The sequence below is a fragment of the Calypte anna genome, chromosome 7 (genome assembly GCF_003957555.1).
Source record: "Calypte anna isolate BGI_N300 chromosome 7, bCalAnn1_v1.p, whole genome shotgun sequence".
NCBI classification, from domain to species: Eukaryota; Metazoa; Chordata; class Aves; order Apodiformes; family Trochilidae; genus Calypte; species Calypte anna.
This window is the reverse complement of record NC_044253.1, coordinates 25,246,428-25,267,749: the sequence shown is the minus strand read 5'-3', so window position 1 is coordinate 25,267,749 and position 21,322 is coordinate 25,246,428. Positions and strand designations below refer to the sequence as shown.

At 37.3% G+C, this 21,322-nt stretch overlaps 1 protein-coding gene across 1 annotated transcript; it reads right to left on the bottom strand.

Annotated features, from left to right (window-relative positions):
- Positions 1–200: 200 nt before the first annotated feature.
- Positions 201–20,604, bottom strand: DNAJC10 (DnaJ heat shock protein family (Hsp40) member C10). Its single transcript, XM_030454377.1, has 23 exons — positions 20,442–20,604; positions 19,364–19,725; positions 18,139–18,304; positions 16,321–16,371; positions 15,071–15,153; positions 14,784–14,915; positions 13,127–13,220; positions 12,824–12,901; positions 11,732–11,775; positions 11,218–11,355; positions 10,342–10,431; positions 9,767–9,880; positions 8,738–8,852; positions 7,437–7,564; positions 7,055–7,171; positions 6,517–6,618; positions 5,353–5,508; positions 4,369–4,502; positions 2,819–2,872; positions 2,365–2,512; positions 1,817–1,936; positions 506–622; positions 201–275 (listed from the first exon to the last, which is right to left on the bottom strand). Exons 2-23 carry the CDS (start codon positions 19,562–19,564, stop codon positions 264–266), a joined length of 2,394 nt encoding a protein of 797 aa, XP_030310237.1. The 5' UTR covers positions 19,565–19,725; positions 20,442–20,604; the 3' UTR covers positions 201–263.
- Positions 20,605–21,322: the final 718 nt, after the last annotated feature.

The following is a 21,322-nucleotide window of genomic DNA, read 5'->3' as shown; positions in this document are numbered from 1 at the left end:
TAGTTCATGTATCAGAGGAGGGACATGCAGAACTCATTTGCAGAAACACTGAATGCCTTCACCAAAACCAAAATGTTTTAATCTCCCCACAGTTTAAACAGAATTCATACAGGCACATGTGCCCATGAACTCAAACTGGTTTCTGTATCTTTTATGTATTCCTGTATTCTGTCATGATTATAATCAGCCTTGTGTTTTCCTTGTGGTATCTTCTATATTCACAGCTTCAGAATATTTTGAATTGTATCAACCTCCAGTACCACTTAGAGCTCATCCTAGTGACAAGAAAATAAACAGTTAAGTTATTCTGAAAATACATATCTGGTATTATTTGAAGAGAAAAGATTTCATATTTCACAGACAAAAAGTATATTAATTATATGGTTTTATATATTAATATATAAAACATTTATAGTAATGTTAATAGTAATATTAATTTAGTTTTAAAGAGCTATTCTTTACACTAATACATCTGTTGCAAAAAGCCCACAATAAATACACTTACCTTATTTCTAGATTTTTTTCTTTTTCCTTTATTTTGAATTGCTTCTAATTTTTCATTCAAGAGGTCAGCAATACCTTTTGCATCTCTGCTGTCTATATATTCACCAAGAATACTTTTCTTGAAAACAAAATAAAAAAATGTATAACATTACCTATACAGTTAACTTTCTACATGCTTACTTTCAGATAAAATTCAAGAAGAATGCAAGGAGGAAGATAATGGCTCTGGTAGATTATATGATTCATAGTTATATTATCTTTATTTAATCAGTGCTAATTGTTTGTATAATAACCACTTCTGCCTGCTAGTTTTCAAAACTACACTGTCTTTGAACTACACAATTTTGACTTGCTCTTTAAAGAAAACTGAAATAGTTAAAATTTTCTCACATTGTTTCATCTAATTATTTAATATAGGCAGTATTTAATATAGTCTACCACTTGGTAATCCATATTCACAAATCTGTTACTGTGGGTTGCTACTTTTGAGACCTGAAAAATCTTCCTCTTTATCACAGAAAAATCCTACTGAATTTGAAGGGGTTGTATGTGGAAGGATTTCTAGAGCTTCTCCTATGAAATTCAGTTAAAAAAAGAAAATGAAAGCAAAACAAGGAATTGGCTTAACTATCAGAATGCACCTAACACTTTGTTTTCAGCATTAACACAAAAAGATGACTGTAATATTCTTGACGTTTGCTCTACAAGAACAAAGGCATTTTGTAGAAGTACCTGGTATTAAATTTTAATTTATTACTGCTAATCTGTTAGGTGTAAATGTTGATCTCAGTTGATAATTGAGTCATTGATAATTGAAAACATTAGATAAGGTTGTTTTTGAGACAGAAAACAAGCATTTTAAATCTATTTTCTCTCTTAGAATACATTAGTTAAGTCAAACTTATCATGACATGTTATGATTATTTTGAAAGAGTATTTCTTCCCAACCAGAATGAAGTTGTCTGAATTTCTTTTAGAGAGAGACTTTGCCTCATTTTAGTTAGTGGTAGAACTGCTAAAGGTTGAAAAACCTTCTGTCATATGAGACCCTTGCAAAGTTAAACCCTAGTTCTTGTTAAACTCACCTTTTAGTTCCTATTCTATTAACTGACAATTTCTTATTTTTTCAGGTAACACATAATGTATACACTCCTACTGCTTTAAATATTACTGAAATGGGTTATTATTGTATCTCCAGAATATCTAAGTAATGCACTTTAATATCTTACAGAAATATACTCAATTCTTAATGTGAACTAAAACATCTCCTAACACTACTTGCTCACCAGTGTACAAAAAGGAGACACTTTACCTTCGTTCCTTGGTAGGGGTAAAACTTAACAGTAGGGTAGGCTCTGATATCAGCAGTTTGACAGGTCTGAGCATACATCTGACAGTCTACTTTCCCAGCTTTTACTTTTCCTTTAATGGTCTAAAAAGAAACATTTATTAGAAACAACCTTCAGGTTTCCATGGGTGACTGTAAGCAAATAAGGGGAATAAGCCAGTAGTGCTGCTGGGAGCATAAGAAAAACATTGCTCAAATTTCAGAGTAGTTGCTTGCTTGCTTCTCCAGACTGTTACCTGTTCACTTTATGATTGTATCATAAATCACCAGGTATTGAGCAGACAGCTTCTTAAATTCAGGGCAAAGCACATCACAGTTCCTAATCTCACCCCTGTGTCTTTGCAAGAGACAACACCCACTGGCAGGTGTGACCTATAAGTCTGGCCTTACAGAAAGAGAGGGGATCATTGGGAGTATGTGATTTTTGCATGACTGCTTAGAAAAAAAGTGCTGATTAATTATATTTTAACCATTATGGGTACAACAAACTGGTAATAAATTTAAAAACCTACCCTTGCCAGGATCTCAAATTCAGGAGCAAAATTTTGGCAAGGACCACACCAAGGAGCATAAAAATCAATGACCCAGTGATCTTTTCCATTCAGAACTTTTTCTGTGAAACTCTGAGGAGTGAGGTCTACAGATGTTTGTGGTAAATATCTGTGGAAAGGAAGAGTGACAGTTAGAATCCACTCAAAAAATCAAGCAAAAACAAGTTTTCTGAAATTAAGATTAGCAGTAGTCTGGAAATCCCTACTTTACTCTTGCATTGGAAGAGAATCACTTTTTAATCACTTAATATGGTGTTCAAAAATGGGAGAATAGTAAGTATTATGGTATTTCTCCATATTTAAAAAGTTTGAAGATGTAAATTAAGCAATATATGTATCTAATTCTTAATTTATATAGAATTTAAATATCAATTATCAAGCAAGTGGCTTGTGAACAGATTTACTGGAATCTTACCCCAATGCCCAGCCTCTCAGTGAATATGCATCTCTGTGCCATCCATTGTAACTACTACAAAGAGATGAAAAAGAAAACACAATCCAGTTGCAAAGTAGTTTGAATTATGTTTGAAAAAACATTCTAGAATGGAGACAAGTAATGAACTTAAACTCATATTTTTAGGCTATATTTCTACCTTCCTTTTAAAATCTGAAGAAGTGAGTCTCATTAATATAACTCTAAGATACAGAATGAAGGACTAAAAGAGAGGAAAAGGAAGAAAATTCTATGCTAAGTGAGTAAGAAACTTGGTTTGGAAATATAAGCTTTGATAGCTAGGAATATTTTGAGTGAAGGATCTTTGGTAATAACTCCAGATGAAACTGCAGGCTTTAAGAAGCATGAGGATTAAAATTAAACATCTTGATACCTTTTCTACTTGATGTTCATTCATTATATGTAACAATTGTTAACCTACCAATTTTTTATATACATTTCCCTCAATTTGACAGTAGAAAAGCCAGGCAAGCTGGTTACTTGGACAATGATTTATTACTTGGAGTAAAGCATTGCTTAGTTTTGAAATTCCAGTGACAGATAAGAAAAATGATTAATTCAAGATTCATATCCACTAATTTACAAGTTTATAACAAAGTATATTCCAGTAGTTACCTGGTAAAAACCTAACATAGTAGTTTTTGGTGACCTTTATTTGAAGTGAGAAGTTTCCCTAATTTTTCAGGAAATAACTGACTGATGATTAGGAATTTGGCACCTAACAGGCATATTCACCAACATAGTTGTTTTCAACAGGAAAAAGTTTCTGCTTTTACTGCAACTATATATGGAAGAACTGAATAAAAGCAAGTAGTCCAATGCAGATAGCTACTGAAGAATGTCATTCTGCACTATAATGAAGAGGCATTACAATTTATTATATGCCAGCATTTAATAGAACTTTCCAATGTGTAAAATAATGAAGCAATGTATCTGCAATTTCAGATGGTTATTTAGCTTTATATATGCACGTGCTTCCTGAAATGCCAGGATCTTCAAACAGTACTGTGAAATGGAGATTTGGACAGATTTCATTTCCAGTAGCATTTTTTTCTCTTTTATTAATGATTAATGTCTCCTCACTAATGATACAGTGAATGGGATGACAAGATACAGGACAAAATTTTTGCAAAGGTGCTAAGAGACTGTTGACAGGGGGGATGATCAGATGGCTACATCACTTTGTTCTCTAAAGAGAAACCTCTTAGCCTGAGTATGTTTTTATATTACATGATTTATGTAATCTACTTTAGCAGGCAATTAAAGTTAGAAAAATGGCAACAGATAAAGAACAAGAAATAAAAATTAGGATTCCTGAAGTAGTCTGTCTTGGTTCAAATTACTGAAATGGACCATCAAAAAATGTACTAGTTAGAAGTTACAAAGTCAGTAACATTCAAGACAATTCAACATTCTTGTGTTTTAATAGCTGTGATGCTGTATGAAGAGAAGATATTATTCATCTTATCCCACATGATCTAACATTTCCCAAAATGAAGTAAACTACTTACTAATACTGATGAGCTGAGTTTGACTTTTGAGGGAAGAGTCTTATTTCAGGATATCCCCGAACACTTTCTTGATGACAGAAAGAGTGGTATTTTTGACAGTCCACACTGCCTACATTGATTAATCCATTTAACATCTGAAAAAAGAGGAGAACCTACAATCAAATATGCTACAACAGCACTACAATTTCAGTAATACTTCAGAATTTACATCTTAATCAATTTGTTGGGGAAAAAAAACAACAACAAACCAAACCAGGAGTATAAGAAGGCTTTCTTCTTTCCTGCAAATGGAGCACTGGTGTCTAATGGGAGCCAGCAAGCCAAGTATATTCCTGCCACATGTATTTTAGCATAAACTGCATGCACATGACTCCTGAGGGACCTAGCTGTGTGTAGTATTTAACATTGCTTTACATTCAGAGAATTAGCAGGATCTTGGCAAAACACCTTCCCTAACACAAGAAATAATTAAGATGGGTAAGATTGAACTCCTTTAATCTTAAATTCAAGTCAGAGGTTTCACCAAGGTCTAAGTGCTGTCTTTAAGATGGCTAATGATCATAAAGAATACTGCGAATAAGTGCCCAATTATCTCAACCAGTTGTTATGTAATTTATGCATAATTTTTTTCCCATATTTTGTTTTAAACTAATGCAGAACTTTTGTCTACATAAAGCACTAAGCATCATGGAAAGGTAGTTCCTCTAAAATTTCTCACATCTTGGAAAAACATACTTGTAGCAATGTGAATAACTGGATTACAGTATCAATATGCTGAAATGTTAAAAAACCAAAAAAAGAAAAACTTTGTATTTGAAACACTGTAAAACTGTCAGGTAGGAATTACTGGTTCTGCTTGCAATATAAATCTCTAGACTTTGTCAGCTGACAAATCTGTTTGACAGCAGTTGTACCACCTCAAAAATTCCACAGAACAAGACACAAAAGCAGAAGGAAAAAAAAAAAAGTTTCAACATCATTTACCCTGCCCATTTTTTTCCATTCTGGCATTAAAGCCTGACAAGGTCCACACCATGGAGCATAGAAGTCAACCATCCAGACTTCCTCTCGTTTTCTTCTCTGAACCAATTCCACAAACGTCTCTGGAGTTAAGGAGACCACCGATGGATTCCTAAGATCCTAAAGTAAAGACAGTTTATAGGCACATCCTTTGCAACAGTAACTTATCCTGCATCTAGGGCCATCACATACAGACTGTACCAAATTCAGAGAATGCCCCTCTACTAGTGAAATTTGGTTGCTGCCATGGTAGGGAGGACTCCACACCACTAAAAGGCATTTCCATTTAGATGCCTTTCCAGCATCAAAAAATCACACCTTCAGCCTAAAAACTATATGCCTGATTGCTAAGAGCTGTCAAAAATACTACAGCCAGACTGCAATAAGGAGGTTTTGTAGCTGTTCTACATAAAAGAGGCAAAAGGCAGGAAATTCAGCTGGCAAGAACAGGCATTATGACACTCAGCCATGCTGCTTAGGCTGAGATGCAGAATAAAGCATAGGTGCACTAGGGGCCTCTTAGTATCAGCTGAAAAAGACTGATCTTCACCTGTTCCTGCATATGTGCTCTCAAAGCTGCTTTTTCTGGGCTGCCTGAAGACAAGTCTTGTCAGAATGGGAAACAGCCTATGGCTCTAGCAGTAAGAGAACCTGAATGCTGGAGGAAAGATGGGCACCAGCAATCTGTTATCAACAGTGATGACCACCAGTGGTTTGCAGTTCTGTGAGTTAAAAAAGTTCAAGAAACAGCTGAGATGCATGAAGGACAGCGAACTGACAAAAATATGAACCTCCTCCTATGTCAAGATGTGTACATGAGGCATTGTGAGCTTAAAACTACTTCACTTATTACTTTTAATTCCTTTACTCCCTCTATGAGATTGCTTTGCAGATCAGAAGGAATTACAAAATTATTTGCTAATGATTTCAAAGAAATTACTTATAGTGAAATGAATCCACTAGGTGTAAAGTCCCTGACTGACAGTTGCTGGATCATTTTTCTTGGCCACTCTTTATCTTACTAGTCTAATCAATGAAAAAAAAATATCTTAGAATCTTTCAACTAAAGAACGTGTTAAATGAGCTGCCTACAGAGCATGACTGCAAGAGGGACTGTAATTTACATACCTCTATAAACTCCAAGATCTGCTCAGCAGAGTGATGTCCTTCATATTCATGAACATCAGACTGATTGAACACAACTGTTGTTGGATAAGCTCGAATGTTATGCTAACAAAACAGACAATAAAAAAATGCAAGGAATTATTACATTTCTTGTAGTTTTCTTCAACTGCCACTGGTGGCTCACAGCTGCTCATACATCCAGTTTGTGCAGAGCAACTGCTCAGTCTTGTACAGATGGAAGTGTGCAGATGAGACCTTGAGACCATCACAAACAGTAAAGAAAAGATGCCAATCGTACTCAGAGTTGGTATAAATTTTTCTGAATTGAATTTAAAAACCAGCCACTAGTTCTTTTGCTGTGCTCCACAAGTACAGGAATTAATCCACAGGCCTTTTAAGCCTTAACTTTGAAGCTATCCCCAGTATTGGGGTGAAAATGATTGTACTGTAAGAAAAACCATTGTTTGCCCCATCCCCTTGCCCCCAGCTATAAAAATGATACAATATTCTTTGAAAAGTTTTTTTATTTCCTGCAGCTTACCATGTTGCAAAGACCTTCATGGACAGTACAGTCTAGTGTTCCAAATTTAAGCTGCCCATAAAGATGTTTTGATGCTTTTCTCAGCTCTGGTAACAAAGCTTGACAAGGAGGACACCACTGCAAAACAAAATGCAAGTAAGTGCAATTGCTTTCCCAACAGTTCAGTCTCAGAAGTCAAACCTAAACTGTTTGAGATTAATAGTATGCTGCTTTCACAACAGATTCCACTAAATACAAATCCCACACAGTCTAGGAACTAGTGCTGCCAAGCCGTCAGAAATTACCAGCTCAGGATGCTAAAGGACACTTTCAAGATACTGCTAGTATGTTGTTACATAGTTATGTAACAGACTTTAGAAGAGGGTAAATATTAAGCATTTACCGGTGCAAAGAAATCCACAAGCCAAGGTTCCTTTTCTTTGTCAGGAAAATTCTGAGGTCCAAGTGTGACCACATGAGAGTTGACACTTTCCTTGGCAAATGCAACAATGTCATGTAAGATCTTCTTTCCTTCAAAGAACAATGAAGAAAAGAAACTTGATTTTTTGGTACAAGAGATCTCATTAAACCTCAGTGGTAGGTCCATCAGTCCCCTTGACTGATCTTTAGATGTGGCCTTCTTTAATAAGTTGAACAGGTGCTGGCTTGCTTTTTCTCAAGAAAATGATGTTTAACTGTCCAAACCTATGCAGGTAAGGCATTCTGTAGAGGAGAGTTGATATTTGGCTAAATACTAAACTGCATATTTACCTAATACCAGCAAAAAAAAAAATAATAAAAAAATCCAAGAAAGAGTAGAAACTTTAAGTAGAAAAAGTGGTACTGATACATCACCATTTGTTAGGTGTAAAAGTTCCTCCTGACATAACTCAAGAAGTGGGCAAAGACCAAATATCTTCATAGCCTTCATGTACGTACGGTCATTAGAAAGGAGTTTGTGTGTTGAAATGTACTAAGAACTTCAGGATAATTCAATCTGAAGTCACTGCACAATGACTTAAGATTTATTACTGTTCTTAGATCTGAAGCCCTTCAACATAGCACTTAAGAAAGCCTGGTTCTTTTCAGTATTATTATAAATACTGGAATGATTTTTGGCAAATATTCTAGATGCCATCTATTGTGTAAATACTAAATCAGACAATTCCAAAAAGAATGTATGTACCATAGTCCAATGAATTGATCTTACACTATTCATAATCTATGCCATAATAAGAAGATTTCCACATGCAGTATGTATATGACCCTTTTTTGGCTTCTCTTTGCAGGATTAGAAATCTCAGAGTACGTAAGGCTTTTCCCAGCAGCAGTCATTTTATGCATGAGAACATCTTTCCCCTTCAGATGTGACTAACACACTCCCTCTATAAAGGGTGTGTTACAGCATTCCTTGGTTATCTTACCCAAAGCAGAAACTTCAGAGACTTCATTTGTATGTAATTATGCAAATGATGTGGAAATAGATATAATAGGAAAGACAAAAAGCATCTTTTGGTATCTTAAGACTACTTACCCAGGAAAAAAAAAAAAGGAAATTAAGTTTGTGCAAGGCTACAGTAAAGTCAGACCATCAAATATCAAAACTACAGAACTCTTATTTGGGAAAACAAATGCGGTTTGCCAAAGATAGTGTCATCTCCAAGTGATTAGGTAATGATTTAAACTTGCCAAAGTTTCCCTTACCATGATGAATTTCATAATCTCCAGTTCCTTTTCCTTTGAAGACTGCTAAACAAGGCTGATAGACATACAGTTTATTGCAGATGCTTGGTGAGGAAAGACAGTCAAACTTGCCAACCTATTCAACAGACAGTGCCATTTTAATGAAAGCATCCTAATTTATACAGATTAACATATTTTGAAAGGCAGTAAGGTTTAGGATACCTATGGAAAAGCAGTAGCCTTTTCATAAACAATCAAGGTCTTAGGACAATCTTGCAGCTATGACATTGAAGGAAAACTACTAGCACAGCTGTGTTATGTTGGGTGCTAGTTGTTAATTCAAAGTCCAAAATGGGGAATAAAATCTCAAAGAATCCTCATTTTCCCCTCTAAACAAAATAGTAAGGAAGTAAATAGACACCTAAAATGACCGTGACATTAGAATTCTAGTTAATGCAACAAGTGTTAATAAATACATACCTCATAGAATAACACAGTCCATATGTTTTTAGTACTAAGACTGAATTTGATTTCTTTTTATTGAGAAAATACAGTTTTGTGAGTAATTAAAATACAGTTTCATGTACACCATTTGCTGAACTGTCAACTTTTAATTTTTAACTGAATGGGATCTGCAGCAACATTTTCCATGAGAGAGCAGACTTCAAAGATAATATTTCCTAATTACTTTTGAATTACTCACATTGCATGGGCAACTTCATTGCTTGCTTTAAATAAAAAGCTCCACTACAAATCTATCATATGATAGTGTATCCCTTTCAGTACTAGAGGTGGCAGGTGGTAGTAACAGCTTATGATAATGAAAACCATAATTACAGAATTACCTTGGTTGGACAAGACTTTAATTAAACCATGTTCATTAGCACTACATTTATGCAACTCTTAAATACCTACAGGGATGGTGACTCCACCACTGCCCTGGGCATCCACTTCCACTGCCTGATAACCCTTTCAGTAAACAATCAGTACATAATCACTTCTTTTCTGAATGTAAATGGTATTTTACAGCAGCTGAGTGAGCAGTCTTACCTGAATATGTTCATCTTTAAGTAAAAATTTAAGCTTCTTAAATTCCTGTACATTCAGTTTATCACTCTCCCCAAACTGGAAGAAAAGCAGCCATCGGTGATGAGCCAGATGGTCCTTTAAATAAAATACATAAAAATCAACCCAACAAAATTAAAACAAACAAAAAACCTCAAGAAACAATCCTAAACACAGAGAAAAAAAAAATCCATTATTTTCAACTTATATGAAGTTGCTGAGAAAATACTTTTAAAATAAAATTCTCTAAAATGTAGCTGATTTTTAAAAGTAATTAGAAAATTACAGTTGCATAACAAGTTGCAATTGCATTTTCTGTGGTTTCCTATTTTCCTCTTAAACACAGGATCCCTTCTTACTTTTGTTTAAACATCCAAAGTATATAGACACAAACAGTGTTAAATACTTCTGGCTACAGAGGGAAAAATCCCCTGTAATTTTCAGTTAAAGAAATACTGGGTGGTTTTCTCAAAAGGATTTGAAGAAAATGTAAAAAGTATTGATTAAAGATACAAAAATATATTATTTTAAAAAATATGAACATATTTTTTAAAATTTACCTCTAATGATACTGCAGAGATGATTTCAAAGTCTGGCAGATGCTTCATTACTTCCTGATATATTTCTCTGGCATCCAAGGAGTTCAGAAACTAAGAAGGAAAGTTAACTGTGTTTATTACAAGGAATTAAAAATATCAGCACGATTATTGAAGATTAGTACTCAAAGTGTCACGGAAATTATTCTCATTTGTTCCTTTCTATTAACTCAGGAGCAGAGTTAACATTTCATCTATTTCTTTTTTGTATATGTATTTCACAAATATAACTCTCAGAGGAGGCTTGTAAGCTTGTTTTTTCCGTAACATTAAACTCAATGTTTTGTATTTTGTCAAAATGGGTGCTTTAAGTCTGAAATTCAAATCTCAAACCAGATTTTCCTATTAAGTATAGAAGATTTCCAATCCAGTTTTACAGCCTTCCTTAAATGCACTGTATGGATATTGAAGTTTTCTGAATTTAGGAATTTTACTAACTCTGAGTTGGTGAGTTACAAGGCTGAAAGCAAGTAGGTCACAAATTTAACTTCTTCTTTTTAAATTTATAGAACAGTAATGACAATAAAGAAGCAAGCTGTGCTTCAAACCGAGACGTGTCTCCTGTCAGGGAAGCTAAACCTACAACACATATGTAGGAGGAGGATATAGCCTAACAGCATCATCTGCTGGGGGACAAAAGGGGACAAAAGGTGAGGAAGAGGGGGACAAAAGGTGAGGAAGAGAGGGAGGAGAGGAGGGGAAGAGGGATGGGGAGGGAGGGGAGAGGGAAAATATCTTTTCAGTTGTGTTTAATCAATCTGGAAATTATTTATGCATTCCTTTGTCTTTGTCATCACCGTATTTTATCTAAGCACAGAATGTTTGAGAAACAACTCATACCAAAACACCTCCTTTCTCTTTGTTATTTATGGTGGCTCCAGGTGGAAAGTATGCTGTCGTACTAGATGAGATATCTAAATTATCACAAAGCTCACCCTGGGTGCCACAGTCCATCCAGCCTACATTAACAAGACCTTCCTGTAATAAAACCACCACAAAACAACAAAAACAAACAGAAAAACAAAGAGTATTTTTAAATTTCAGGTTCAGAAATGCTTTTGACTATCCCAACTCAAGCAATGATATGTAACATTTAGAAAATGGGAGGACACCCCATTGTAAATAATTACTTAATTCATATTTTATACATTTTTTAAAAAAAATTACTGTTATTCCAAGAGCTACTAGCTTTAAAATATTTCGCTCTTCTGAAAGTTAATGGGTGAAATCTTGGTTTCACTAAAGTGAACTTGATTCCACTAGACTTGAGTTTTGGCCACAATTTTATGCTTTCACTTCTGTTATTTTGTTTTAACCATAACAGTTACTGCTTTCAAAGTGAAACTCTGCTTACCAACATGCCAGCTAGCTTAAGGCGTGTGTGGTAACTCAAGCAATCTGCAAAATAAAAATTATTATTTACAAACATAAAACTTACTTAATAAAAATTACTTATGCACTAAACAAATGCTTGTTAGGATTTAATTACCCCTTTCCTCCCTGCAAAGCTGACCATTTCAAAAAGCATTCTTCCTGCTTATTCTGCTATGTCAGTGACTTGCAGTTGTAACATCCAGTAATCAGCACTTGATGACTGTCTACTCTTAAGTTAAAATTAACATGAATAACATTCTTCAGCAACAGAATTCTATGCTTAAAAATTTAATATTTTATCTGCTATATTAAGATTGATCTTTAAAACATTTTCTTAACTGATGTTTAAAAAAATTATCACTCTCACTTCAATTAGATCAATGCTGAAAACTGAGTAAAAAAAAAAGGACTGCAACTAGTCATCAAATTTAGAGAAATAAATCCACTTTGCAGCTCTGGTTAGGCAGTTCACAGAGCAAAGGTCTCTTCATAAGACCAAGAAATCTCTGTTTGTCAAAGGTGTAGTGCATTCACTTAGCTCTAACAGCAAACAGAGGCAGCTTTCTCATGCAGTGTAACCAATACTGATCCCAAGGAAGTCTGACAAACAGCTACAAAAATTAGTGCAAATCTAAACTCTGTCATGACATCAGTAGTAAGAGCCAATTACAATGTCCAGATCTAACTTAAGAGAAAAATTTTAGCTGATTTTGGATTACTGGTGGTTTAATGGGGAGAGACATCCTTTGTTCTACTCAGCTATCATGAGAAGCTGGCATGCTCCTCTGCAATATCTGTCATTTCAGCCTGGGCTGGACACTGAAGTCAGACAGACCCCTTTTCTGTCAGTTCCCTTCCTGAGGGGTTACACTGAAGACTCACGTGTCATTACAGAAGCACCACATTAATGTCTATTAATGTCACTTTTGTCAAACTACCTGTAAAACGGAGTTTAAAATGACCCTAAGGCCAAATATTGTGATCATCACCTAACATGTTGAACAACTTTGTATTACTAGCAAAAATACTTTTTTTCTGTTTGCCATATTTGAGAAGTATTTAATATACCTACCCCCACGTTCAGCACAGAAGGTGATCAGCCAACCAATGCCAGAAGCAAATGAAGTTTCAATGGCATTAACGAAGTTTCCTGAGTGAAACAATTTGCATAAGTTTATGACTACTTAAATGTGACCACGAGACAAGGATTTATATTTATATTAGCAAATTATAGAAAGCTATTTAAAAAAAAAAACAAAAACCCAAACCACTTAGTAACAGTTGATAGATCTAGTTGTATACATAGTTTCTGCCATACTTCATATTGTAACAGCAACTTCAAAACAATGCCCCAAGCAAGTTATGCAAACATTACCTGCCCATAACTCAGTGACTGTGCTTGTAACATACTGCATGGCAAAGTTCTTCAGACTCTCTTTTGACCTGTCTCCATAATATTTCACTGGTTGCTATGACAAAGAAAGAATGAAGTTTATGAAGGAAAAAAAAAAAAAAAAGATAAAATTAACCCACCCCAAATCCTACCCTTAAAACAGTATTTATCCAACTACAGGGTTTTCCCCCACCAGCCCCCCCAAACCCTTAGCCCTGTCTGTTCTCTTTCTCCAATATTGGAATGTTTGGAATGTAACTTTTATTCAAATTTTGTAATGTGATTTCTTTCCAAGTCCAGCAACACAAGGATAATTTAGTCTTAGAAACACCAACTCCCAATAATTACATTTCTTTTTAAATAAAAAATGCTTACCTCGGTCCATTTAAAATCATAGAATCATAGGATTTTCAGGTTGGAAGGGACCTTTAAGATCATCCAGTTCCTACCCCCCTGCCATAGGCAGGGACACCTCCCATTGGATCAGGTTGCTCAGAGCCTCATCCAACCTGGCCTTAAAAACTTCCAGGGATGGGGCTTCCACCACCTCTCTGGGCAGCCTGTTCCAGTATTTCACCACCCTCATGGTGAAGAACTTCTTCCTAACATCCAATCTAAATCTACCCTCTTCTAGTTTGAATCCTTTCCCCCATGTCCTATCACTTCCTGACAGCCTAAGAAGTCCCTCCCCAGCTTTCCTGTAGCTCCTTCAGGTACTGGAAGGCCACAATAAGGTCTCCTTGGAATCTTCTCCAGACTGAACAACCCCAACTCTCTCACTGTCTTCACAGGAGAGCTGCTCCAGCCCTCTGATCATCCTCATGGCCCTTCTCTGGACACACTCCAGCACATCCATGTCCCTCCTGTAAAAGGGGCTCCAGAACTGGATGCAGTGCTCCAGCTGGGGTCTCAGGAGAGCAGAGCAGAGGGAGAGAATCCCCTCCCTGGACCTGCTGGCCACACTTCTCCTGATGCAGTCATGGATGTGGTCAGCTTTCTGGGCTACAAGTGTGCACTGATGACTCACATTGAATTTCTCATCCACCAGCACTCCCAAATCCTTTACCTCAGGGCTGCTCTCAAGCCAGTCATTTGGTGTATGCATAATGTCTGCATTCAGCCTCTCAAATCTTGCCTTTGTCAAAATGTACCCAACTGCTCAAGTGCAATTTGTATACCACCCTAGCACTGCTACTTAACAAGAAGCTATTAAGTGTGACATGCAGGGAAGAAATCTTGTGGAAGGAACTGCCAAGTATCTTTAGGTACATGGAAATATTCTTTAGACTCTGAGCCACAGACTATTCTTTGTATCTGAGAAGTCCATGAAGATACTATAAGAGAAACTGTTCAACTAGAATTGCTGACAGCATCTGCCCAAATCAGAACTGATGTGTTGCATCACATGATGCAAAATGATTCAAAAAACCCAAAAGCATTGTATAAACCAGACACCTATTTTTAAAATTAGCTTTCTATAATTAACTTAACCAAGCTGAAAGAAAAAGCAATTTATTATATTCATTTATATATATTAACTGAAGGATCTTTATATAAATATCAGTGGTTGAACAACTGTTAAAAAAATACTCTTTCAGATTTCAGTTTTTGTAAAAACACTTGCAGTTTTGTCACTCACCATTCCAGTTTTGAAAACATAGAGACTGGGATAGCTGTTAATCCCCTTAATTCGACAAAGCATTCTATTATCTCCACAGTTGACAGCTCCAATGCGTATTACACCATCCATCTCCTTAGCAAACTCCCTCCACTAGAATAAAAAAAAAGGGGGGGGGAGGGAGGAATTTAAAGATAATTCTCCTATGAAGATACAGTGAACAATCAGCATGTTTAACTCCTGACATCTTGAATTGTTGTCTTCAGTTTTATTCTTAAACACAAAGAATTTTCAGGTGTATTCCTTACCGTAGGTGCTAACTCATGGCAGTGGGAGCATCGAGGAGAATAAAAATTCACAAACCAAAGTTCTCCTGAGTTAACAGCAGCATCTAGATTAAGAAAAGAAAATTAAAAGTGATGCACATCCACAATGTAGTTACACCTAGAATGTACATTTTTACCATATTGTCTGGTTAAAAAAAACCAAAACCACAAGTTCTAGAACATTTTTACCCACTAGAACTTTCCATTTCCTTGTAACACTTCATGTACTTCCAGGTTCCACCAGGAAATCTTTTTACTTAGAATTCCTGTCTAACAGGTGAAAATGCAATTTAAAATTCCAAGTTAATATCATTACAAGAAAAGTCAAGGGAAACAGAATTAAACACTCCTGCTTATAAAAGAAAACAATAGCAACAAAAATATGCAGACACAGAGCTTATCAGCTTGAACTACGTGGCTTTCGAGTCCCTATTTTTGGACATAATTTTTCTACTGAATTTTCTAAGTTATATTTGCCTATATTAGAATATCCCCACATGGAGCCAGCTAAGTAATGTGTAGATTCTGCAAATCAATTAACCAAGGCAAGACAGAGTTCTCACAGGGAGCATCATGACATTCTGCTATTAGAACCATTCACAACACATGGTTTAGCATGTACATCAAGTCTGTACACAGCAAAGTACTCAAAATATAGATGAAAAAAACTACACAAAATCCAGTATTCTTTCTCTCTGGTCTCTTTTTAGTTACAAGCATCTTAAGGTATCCTTTTAAAAGGAAAAACTCAGTCATGTCTTCACTGAAAATGTCATCTTTCCAAGCCTTGTTCTACTTGGCTGTTTTCAGTTTCTGGTATTCCCTTCTTGTTTTAAACCTTTGTGCAAGGCACAATAGACTGGATTTTACAGAAAAAATGTTAAGAATGTAATAGAAAAATCCTATCGTGTACTTTTACCAAGAGATCCAAAAAATACTAATGATGAATTAGGAGAAATAAAATTTCATTTTGAGTAATTTTCTCTTACAGACAGCTTTAAAATTTAAACTAATCTATTTATTGATGTCGATCTATTTGCTAACTAGTATTTACAGCAAGCATTCTTGGGGATTTTTGTTGGTTTTTTGGGGGGGATGGGGGGTGTTTTGTTTTTCTCATTTTACTAAGAATTTTCTGACAGTTTTTTGTATGGACATGTAAAAGAAGTCTATAGATACACAACTCAGAATGTAAATATTGTCAAACAGGGAGCTACTCATTTACAACTTACCAAATTCTCCTCTATCCAGTGTTATAATTTCAGGATCATCATCATAAATACCTATTAAAAAGAATAAATGCTTTTTATTTTTGTCATCCTGAAACTGAAGAAACAAACTATCATCTTACTCATAAGACAGAAAAGGGAAGATAGTACACTCAAATTAAAATTGTAAGCTGGCAACAAAACTTGTTTTCTTTAGTAATAAGTAACCTTAGTTTAATGTCTTGCTACAAAAGGCACCACCAGAACAGAAAAGTTCTTTTGGTGTTTTAGCAGACCAGCCATGGAATGAGCAGAGGACATGAACTACCATGGTTACGGCAAGAGTATTAGAAATAACACCAACCAGTTGTCTGACTAAAAAATGCAAGATGAATTCAGCTCTCATCTAGAGAGCTGTATGTTATCCTGGGATGCTCTCTCTTCTCTCAGCCTCTGGTTATCTAAAACATTTAGGTCACAAAGGTGTTTCAGCCACAAGGTTTTTCACTAACAGAATGTGCGGACGTGTTGGAATAAAGTGAAGAGAATAAAGGTAAGGAAAACAGCTTTTCTAAAATGCCAACCAGTCCTACCAAGGACATCAACAGAAAAAAATCTACTACTTCAGGTATGCAAGGAAGGCAGTGCAGGGACACCAAAACAACTATTAGACAGCATTGTATCACACTACTACAGCTACAGAGCTTTTACAGTACCTAACATGGTGAGCTGCCATTTCACCCAAGGTACACAAGGATTAAATGCAAATAAATAATGAGAGAAATTAATTTCTATAGGTGACAAGGTAATTTTAATGTTACTATCAATTTATAAAGAATATAATCTAATAAATACATGCATCTATAAAAAAAATATTTTTATATATACATGTAAAATATAAAAGCATAGATTCTCCAAACAGCTGGTAAGTGGACATAAATAGATACCATTTCTCCAAGATGCAGTACAACTGCAGACAGATAAAATTTCTTGTATATTTTTATCTGAAGAAATACTGGAGTAGTTTCCATATTTTCCTGTGATAGTTGTACCTCTACTTGCACCTCTGGTTTATTAAACGTCAGTTTGCACAGACATTAATTTTTTAGAGATTGGGACATGTTAAATCAAACTACACTAGGAAAAAACCTCTCAAAAACCACCCAAAAAATCCCAAAGGTGGAGGTTCATTGCAGCTTTTCCTTTAATATAAATGAAAAAGCTGAGTTCCTCAGCTCTCTATTTCAGCTTTCTGATGTTACAGCAGCTCCGAGAACAGTCCATCCCAGCCTTTCCCTACGATCACCTAAAATTTGTTGAGAAAAATAAATAAGTTGTCCGACATAACTAGGTATGATTCTGATGTTATTTTTTCATTTTCTGCTACCTTTTGACTGATCTCTAATTGTAAAACTGCATATGAAATAGGCTTAACATGGAAAAAAAATCTCCCCTCAGAATCCACTTGAGCATTTTTCATCTAAACAAAAAAGGTCTTCCTGCATTAAAGAGGTAAAAAGAACAACAATGAAACATTAACACTGGAATGTAGGGGAGAAAAAAAAATCATTGCACTTTAAGAGAATAAACAAATGACCTATAAAAAGGTAAGCAGTAGGAAAAAAAAGGCTAAATAGATTATTACATTTTCAGGTAGCCATTAACAGGGTAAATAAAAAATTAGATCAACAAAGAGAAAATGACAGCTGCAGGAGAGCAACAGAGTAGTCAGGATATGAAGAGAATACAACAGAAATGCCTAAAAAGATCTGATAATGCACCTGAATATTGCATTTCCTTGTGAGAGTTTTAAGCATATGTCAAACATACATTGTAACTTACCAAAATCATAGCGATAATAGTGCCAGCTTTCATAACGACCTCCTTGCTGCTGATCTTCAAGACCTTTCTCTCCATACTTGTCATACTTCTTCCGTAGATCCTCATCTTTAAGTACTTCATAAGCTCTATTTATTTTCAAAAAAATTTCATGTGCATTTGGATCATTCTATTTAGGGAAAACTATAATTAGTAAGTAATAAATCATATTGTACATATAATACTGATAAAATAATATTTGGAAAGAGTTGATATCCCTAATAAAGATGTCAGTTTTGATGGAAGCAGACATTACCCAAAATGTTATTGTTTTGAAAAGTTATTAATAACGGGGAAAAAAACCTGCAGTTAATGGCTACAAGTTGGCATTTCTAACTTCGTTGAGATTTGGCTTTCTCTTTGAGCTTGGTCACGTTAAAAACTACTACAGAACATGAGCACATCAGAGGCTTCAACATGCTCAGTGGAGGACTTCAATGTTCAGCCAGGCCCTGAGCTCCTCTGTATCAGCACTGACTTCTGGAGTTCCATGCAGGTGCAGTTACAGATGTAAAGATCCAAAATTTCCTGTGATTTTCTGACTATTTCAGGAAATCTTGAGGAAAAAGTTACGACACTTAAATTTAAAAATTATTTCTTTGGCAAAAGAAATAGTATTATAGTAGCTATTATAGAAATAGCCATTATAGTAGCACAGACTGAGCCTTTTCCAGTCTCCTCTCTCTAATTAGTCCAGAGCACCTTAATACCCTCTGTCGTTATGCCCTGGCAGTCACAGGATTTCTGCTGTGTCCTGTTTGGTACTTGGAGACTGATGTCTCAGTACAGGCTGGAGTTCACTGTTCAGATGAAACTCATGTTAGGGTGCCCTAAGCTAAACAGATGGAGCCAAGCTCAGCAGTTCACCAACAAGATGTATTATGGTACAGATGTTAGTTTTCTTTAATTTACAAAAACAGAATTGAGAATTAAGTGATCTTGTATCTTTTTTTAATTGCAATTTAATATGGCCCAAGTCCTACACAACTTCATATGGCCAATCTATCATTTTTTATAAATTCTCTTTGCAGAAAATCTAAGCTGAACCATTCTGTCAGGTGGTTACATGACCTCAGAAGAAGGTCATAAATACCTTTTCTGCTATTAGATAAAAGAAACTTGCTTTTTTAGTTAAAAACTGTACAATCCATTCAATTAACAACTTTGACCTATGGAGGATGTAACTTACCTGATTTTTATCAGGGTGCAACTTCAATGCCAGTTTTTTGAATGCTTGTCTTATTTCTCTACTGCTTGCTTCTTTGGATACTCCAAGTAAACTATAGTAGTCCTGATCAGTGCACACAAGGACAATTACACATACTAAAACTAGCAATAAAGACCTTTTCAAATATCTAGAATAATCTCCTTTGGATACTATGAACTCCATTATGAAGCTTTTGGAAAATTTACAGGTTCTGATTTGAGCAGGCTTTGGGAAGTGAGTCCAGTAAATCCATCAGCATTTGGATATTCAGCCGTATTTATGACAGAGCTTCTGAAAACGTGGGTTGTCCTACTTCATGTCTCAAGTGTTGCAAAAGTTATAACCTATAAGTGGGGTGAAAAAGGAGTTAAGTACATTTACCTATTTATTATAGAAACAGACATCAAAGAACCTCATCGGCAGCTTGTGCAGACTTCACATGAACACGAAGTCTCATGATGGCTCATTACCTGTTTTCTGAAGACCACACAACTAACAGACCATCACGATTATGTATGTTGTGAGAAGAGTTAATCACGCAAAGCTTTACCGAATGACACTAAACACGAGCCACTAACTTCACATATTAAAGAAAAAAAAAGAAAAAAAAAGAAGAAAAAGAAAAAAAAAAAGAAAGAAAAAAAAAGTAAGAAAAAAAAAAGTAAGAAGAAAAAAGAAAGAAAGAAAAAAGCTCGGTTTTAATACTGCTCACTTTCTCTTCAAACTTAGTTATAGTACCGCAGGGGGAACATTTTTTCGACAGGACAGAGCTGCTTTGACCCAGCAGCCGCCCCGGGGCGGTGGGATGGACGCCGCTGGGGGATAAAGCCGGGCAGACCCCGGGGGCCCGCGCTGGGACCCTCCCCGGCGAAGGGGAAAGGAGGAGGGGACACAGAGGTGCGAGGAGGCCGGAGGTAACAGCTCCGGGAGGCGGGGGGCTGGGGCGGGAGAAGGGGCGGGAGGCGAGGGGCTGCCGCCGGGGTGAGGCGCGGTCCCTTCCCCTCCCAGCTGGCGCGGCCTCGGTTCCGGGCGAGCCCCGGGGAAGCAGCGCGGAGCTTACCGGGCTGCAGGGAGGGGAACGAAAGCGTTCGGCGGCTCGGAGCGGCGGAGAGGCTGCGGAGGGAACGGGCCGGGCGCGGAGCAACATGGGACTGCGGAGCCTCCTCCGCGGTGCCGGGCGGAAGGGCGGCCCGGGCCGGAATCCGGCTCGGGGCCTGAGGCGGGCGGGGCAGCTCCGGGGCTGACGTGGCCGTCGCGCCCACCTTGGGCGGGGGGCTCGACTCCTCCCCGGCCTCTCCCTGCCAGGGTGCCTGAGCCCCGGCCCGCCCCTTCCACAGCCGGGTCCGCCTTCTGCCCGGCCTCGCCTGCTTCCTCCTGCCCTCGGTACCCTGCCCTGCTGCCTCCCGCGGCCGGGGGGGATGGAGGGGGCGGTCGGCACCACGGCGGGGCCCGAAGGCGGGCGTTAGGCTGGAGGGCTCAGCCGCGTCCCCAGGGAGTCCTCGGCGGGCCGAGGGGGATGGGAATAAAGAGGTGCAAGTAGTAGGGTGGAGGAGGAGGAGAGCCTCGTCAGTGGCTTGCTCAGCCCGGTGTCCGAAGATGCTTCACGGGTCTCCACACATCAGAGACGGCAAAGGGAACCATTTCCTCCGGGGCGCCTCCGCGGCCTCGCGTCAGTGGGGCTGAGGGTGGGTGGGCTGAGGAGGTCTCCCTGCAGAGGGGTCATTGCCTCTCCCGACGCCTTTCCACAGCCGCTTAACTGCCTGAGAACAACTGGGCCTGAGACATGGCCAGAGGCTTCCCGCAGGGCAGAGGACAGGGGAGCAAATAGCACACAAAATGTAATTTGGGTTGCTGGGTCCCTCCCCGGAGGCGCTGGGATGCTCCTCCTTGCACAGCTCAGGCTAACAGCGAAGTACCTCGGGCTGAGGGGTTATGAAGACA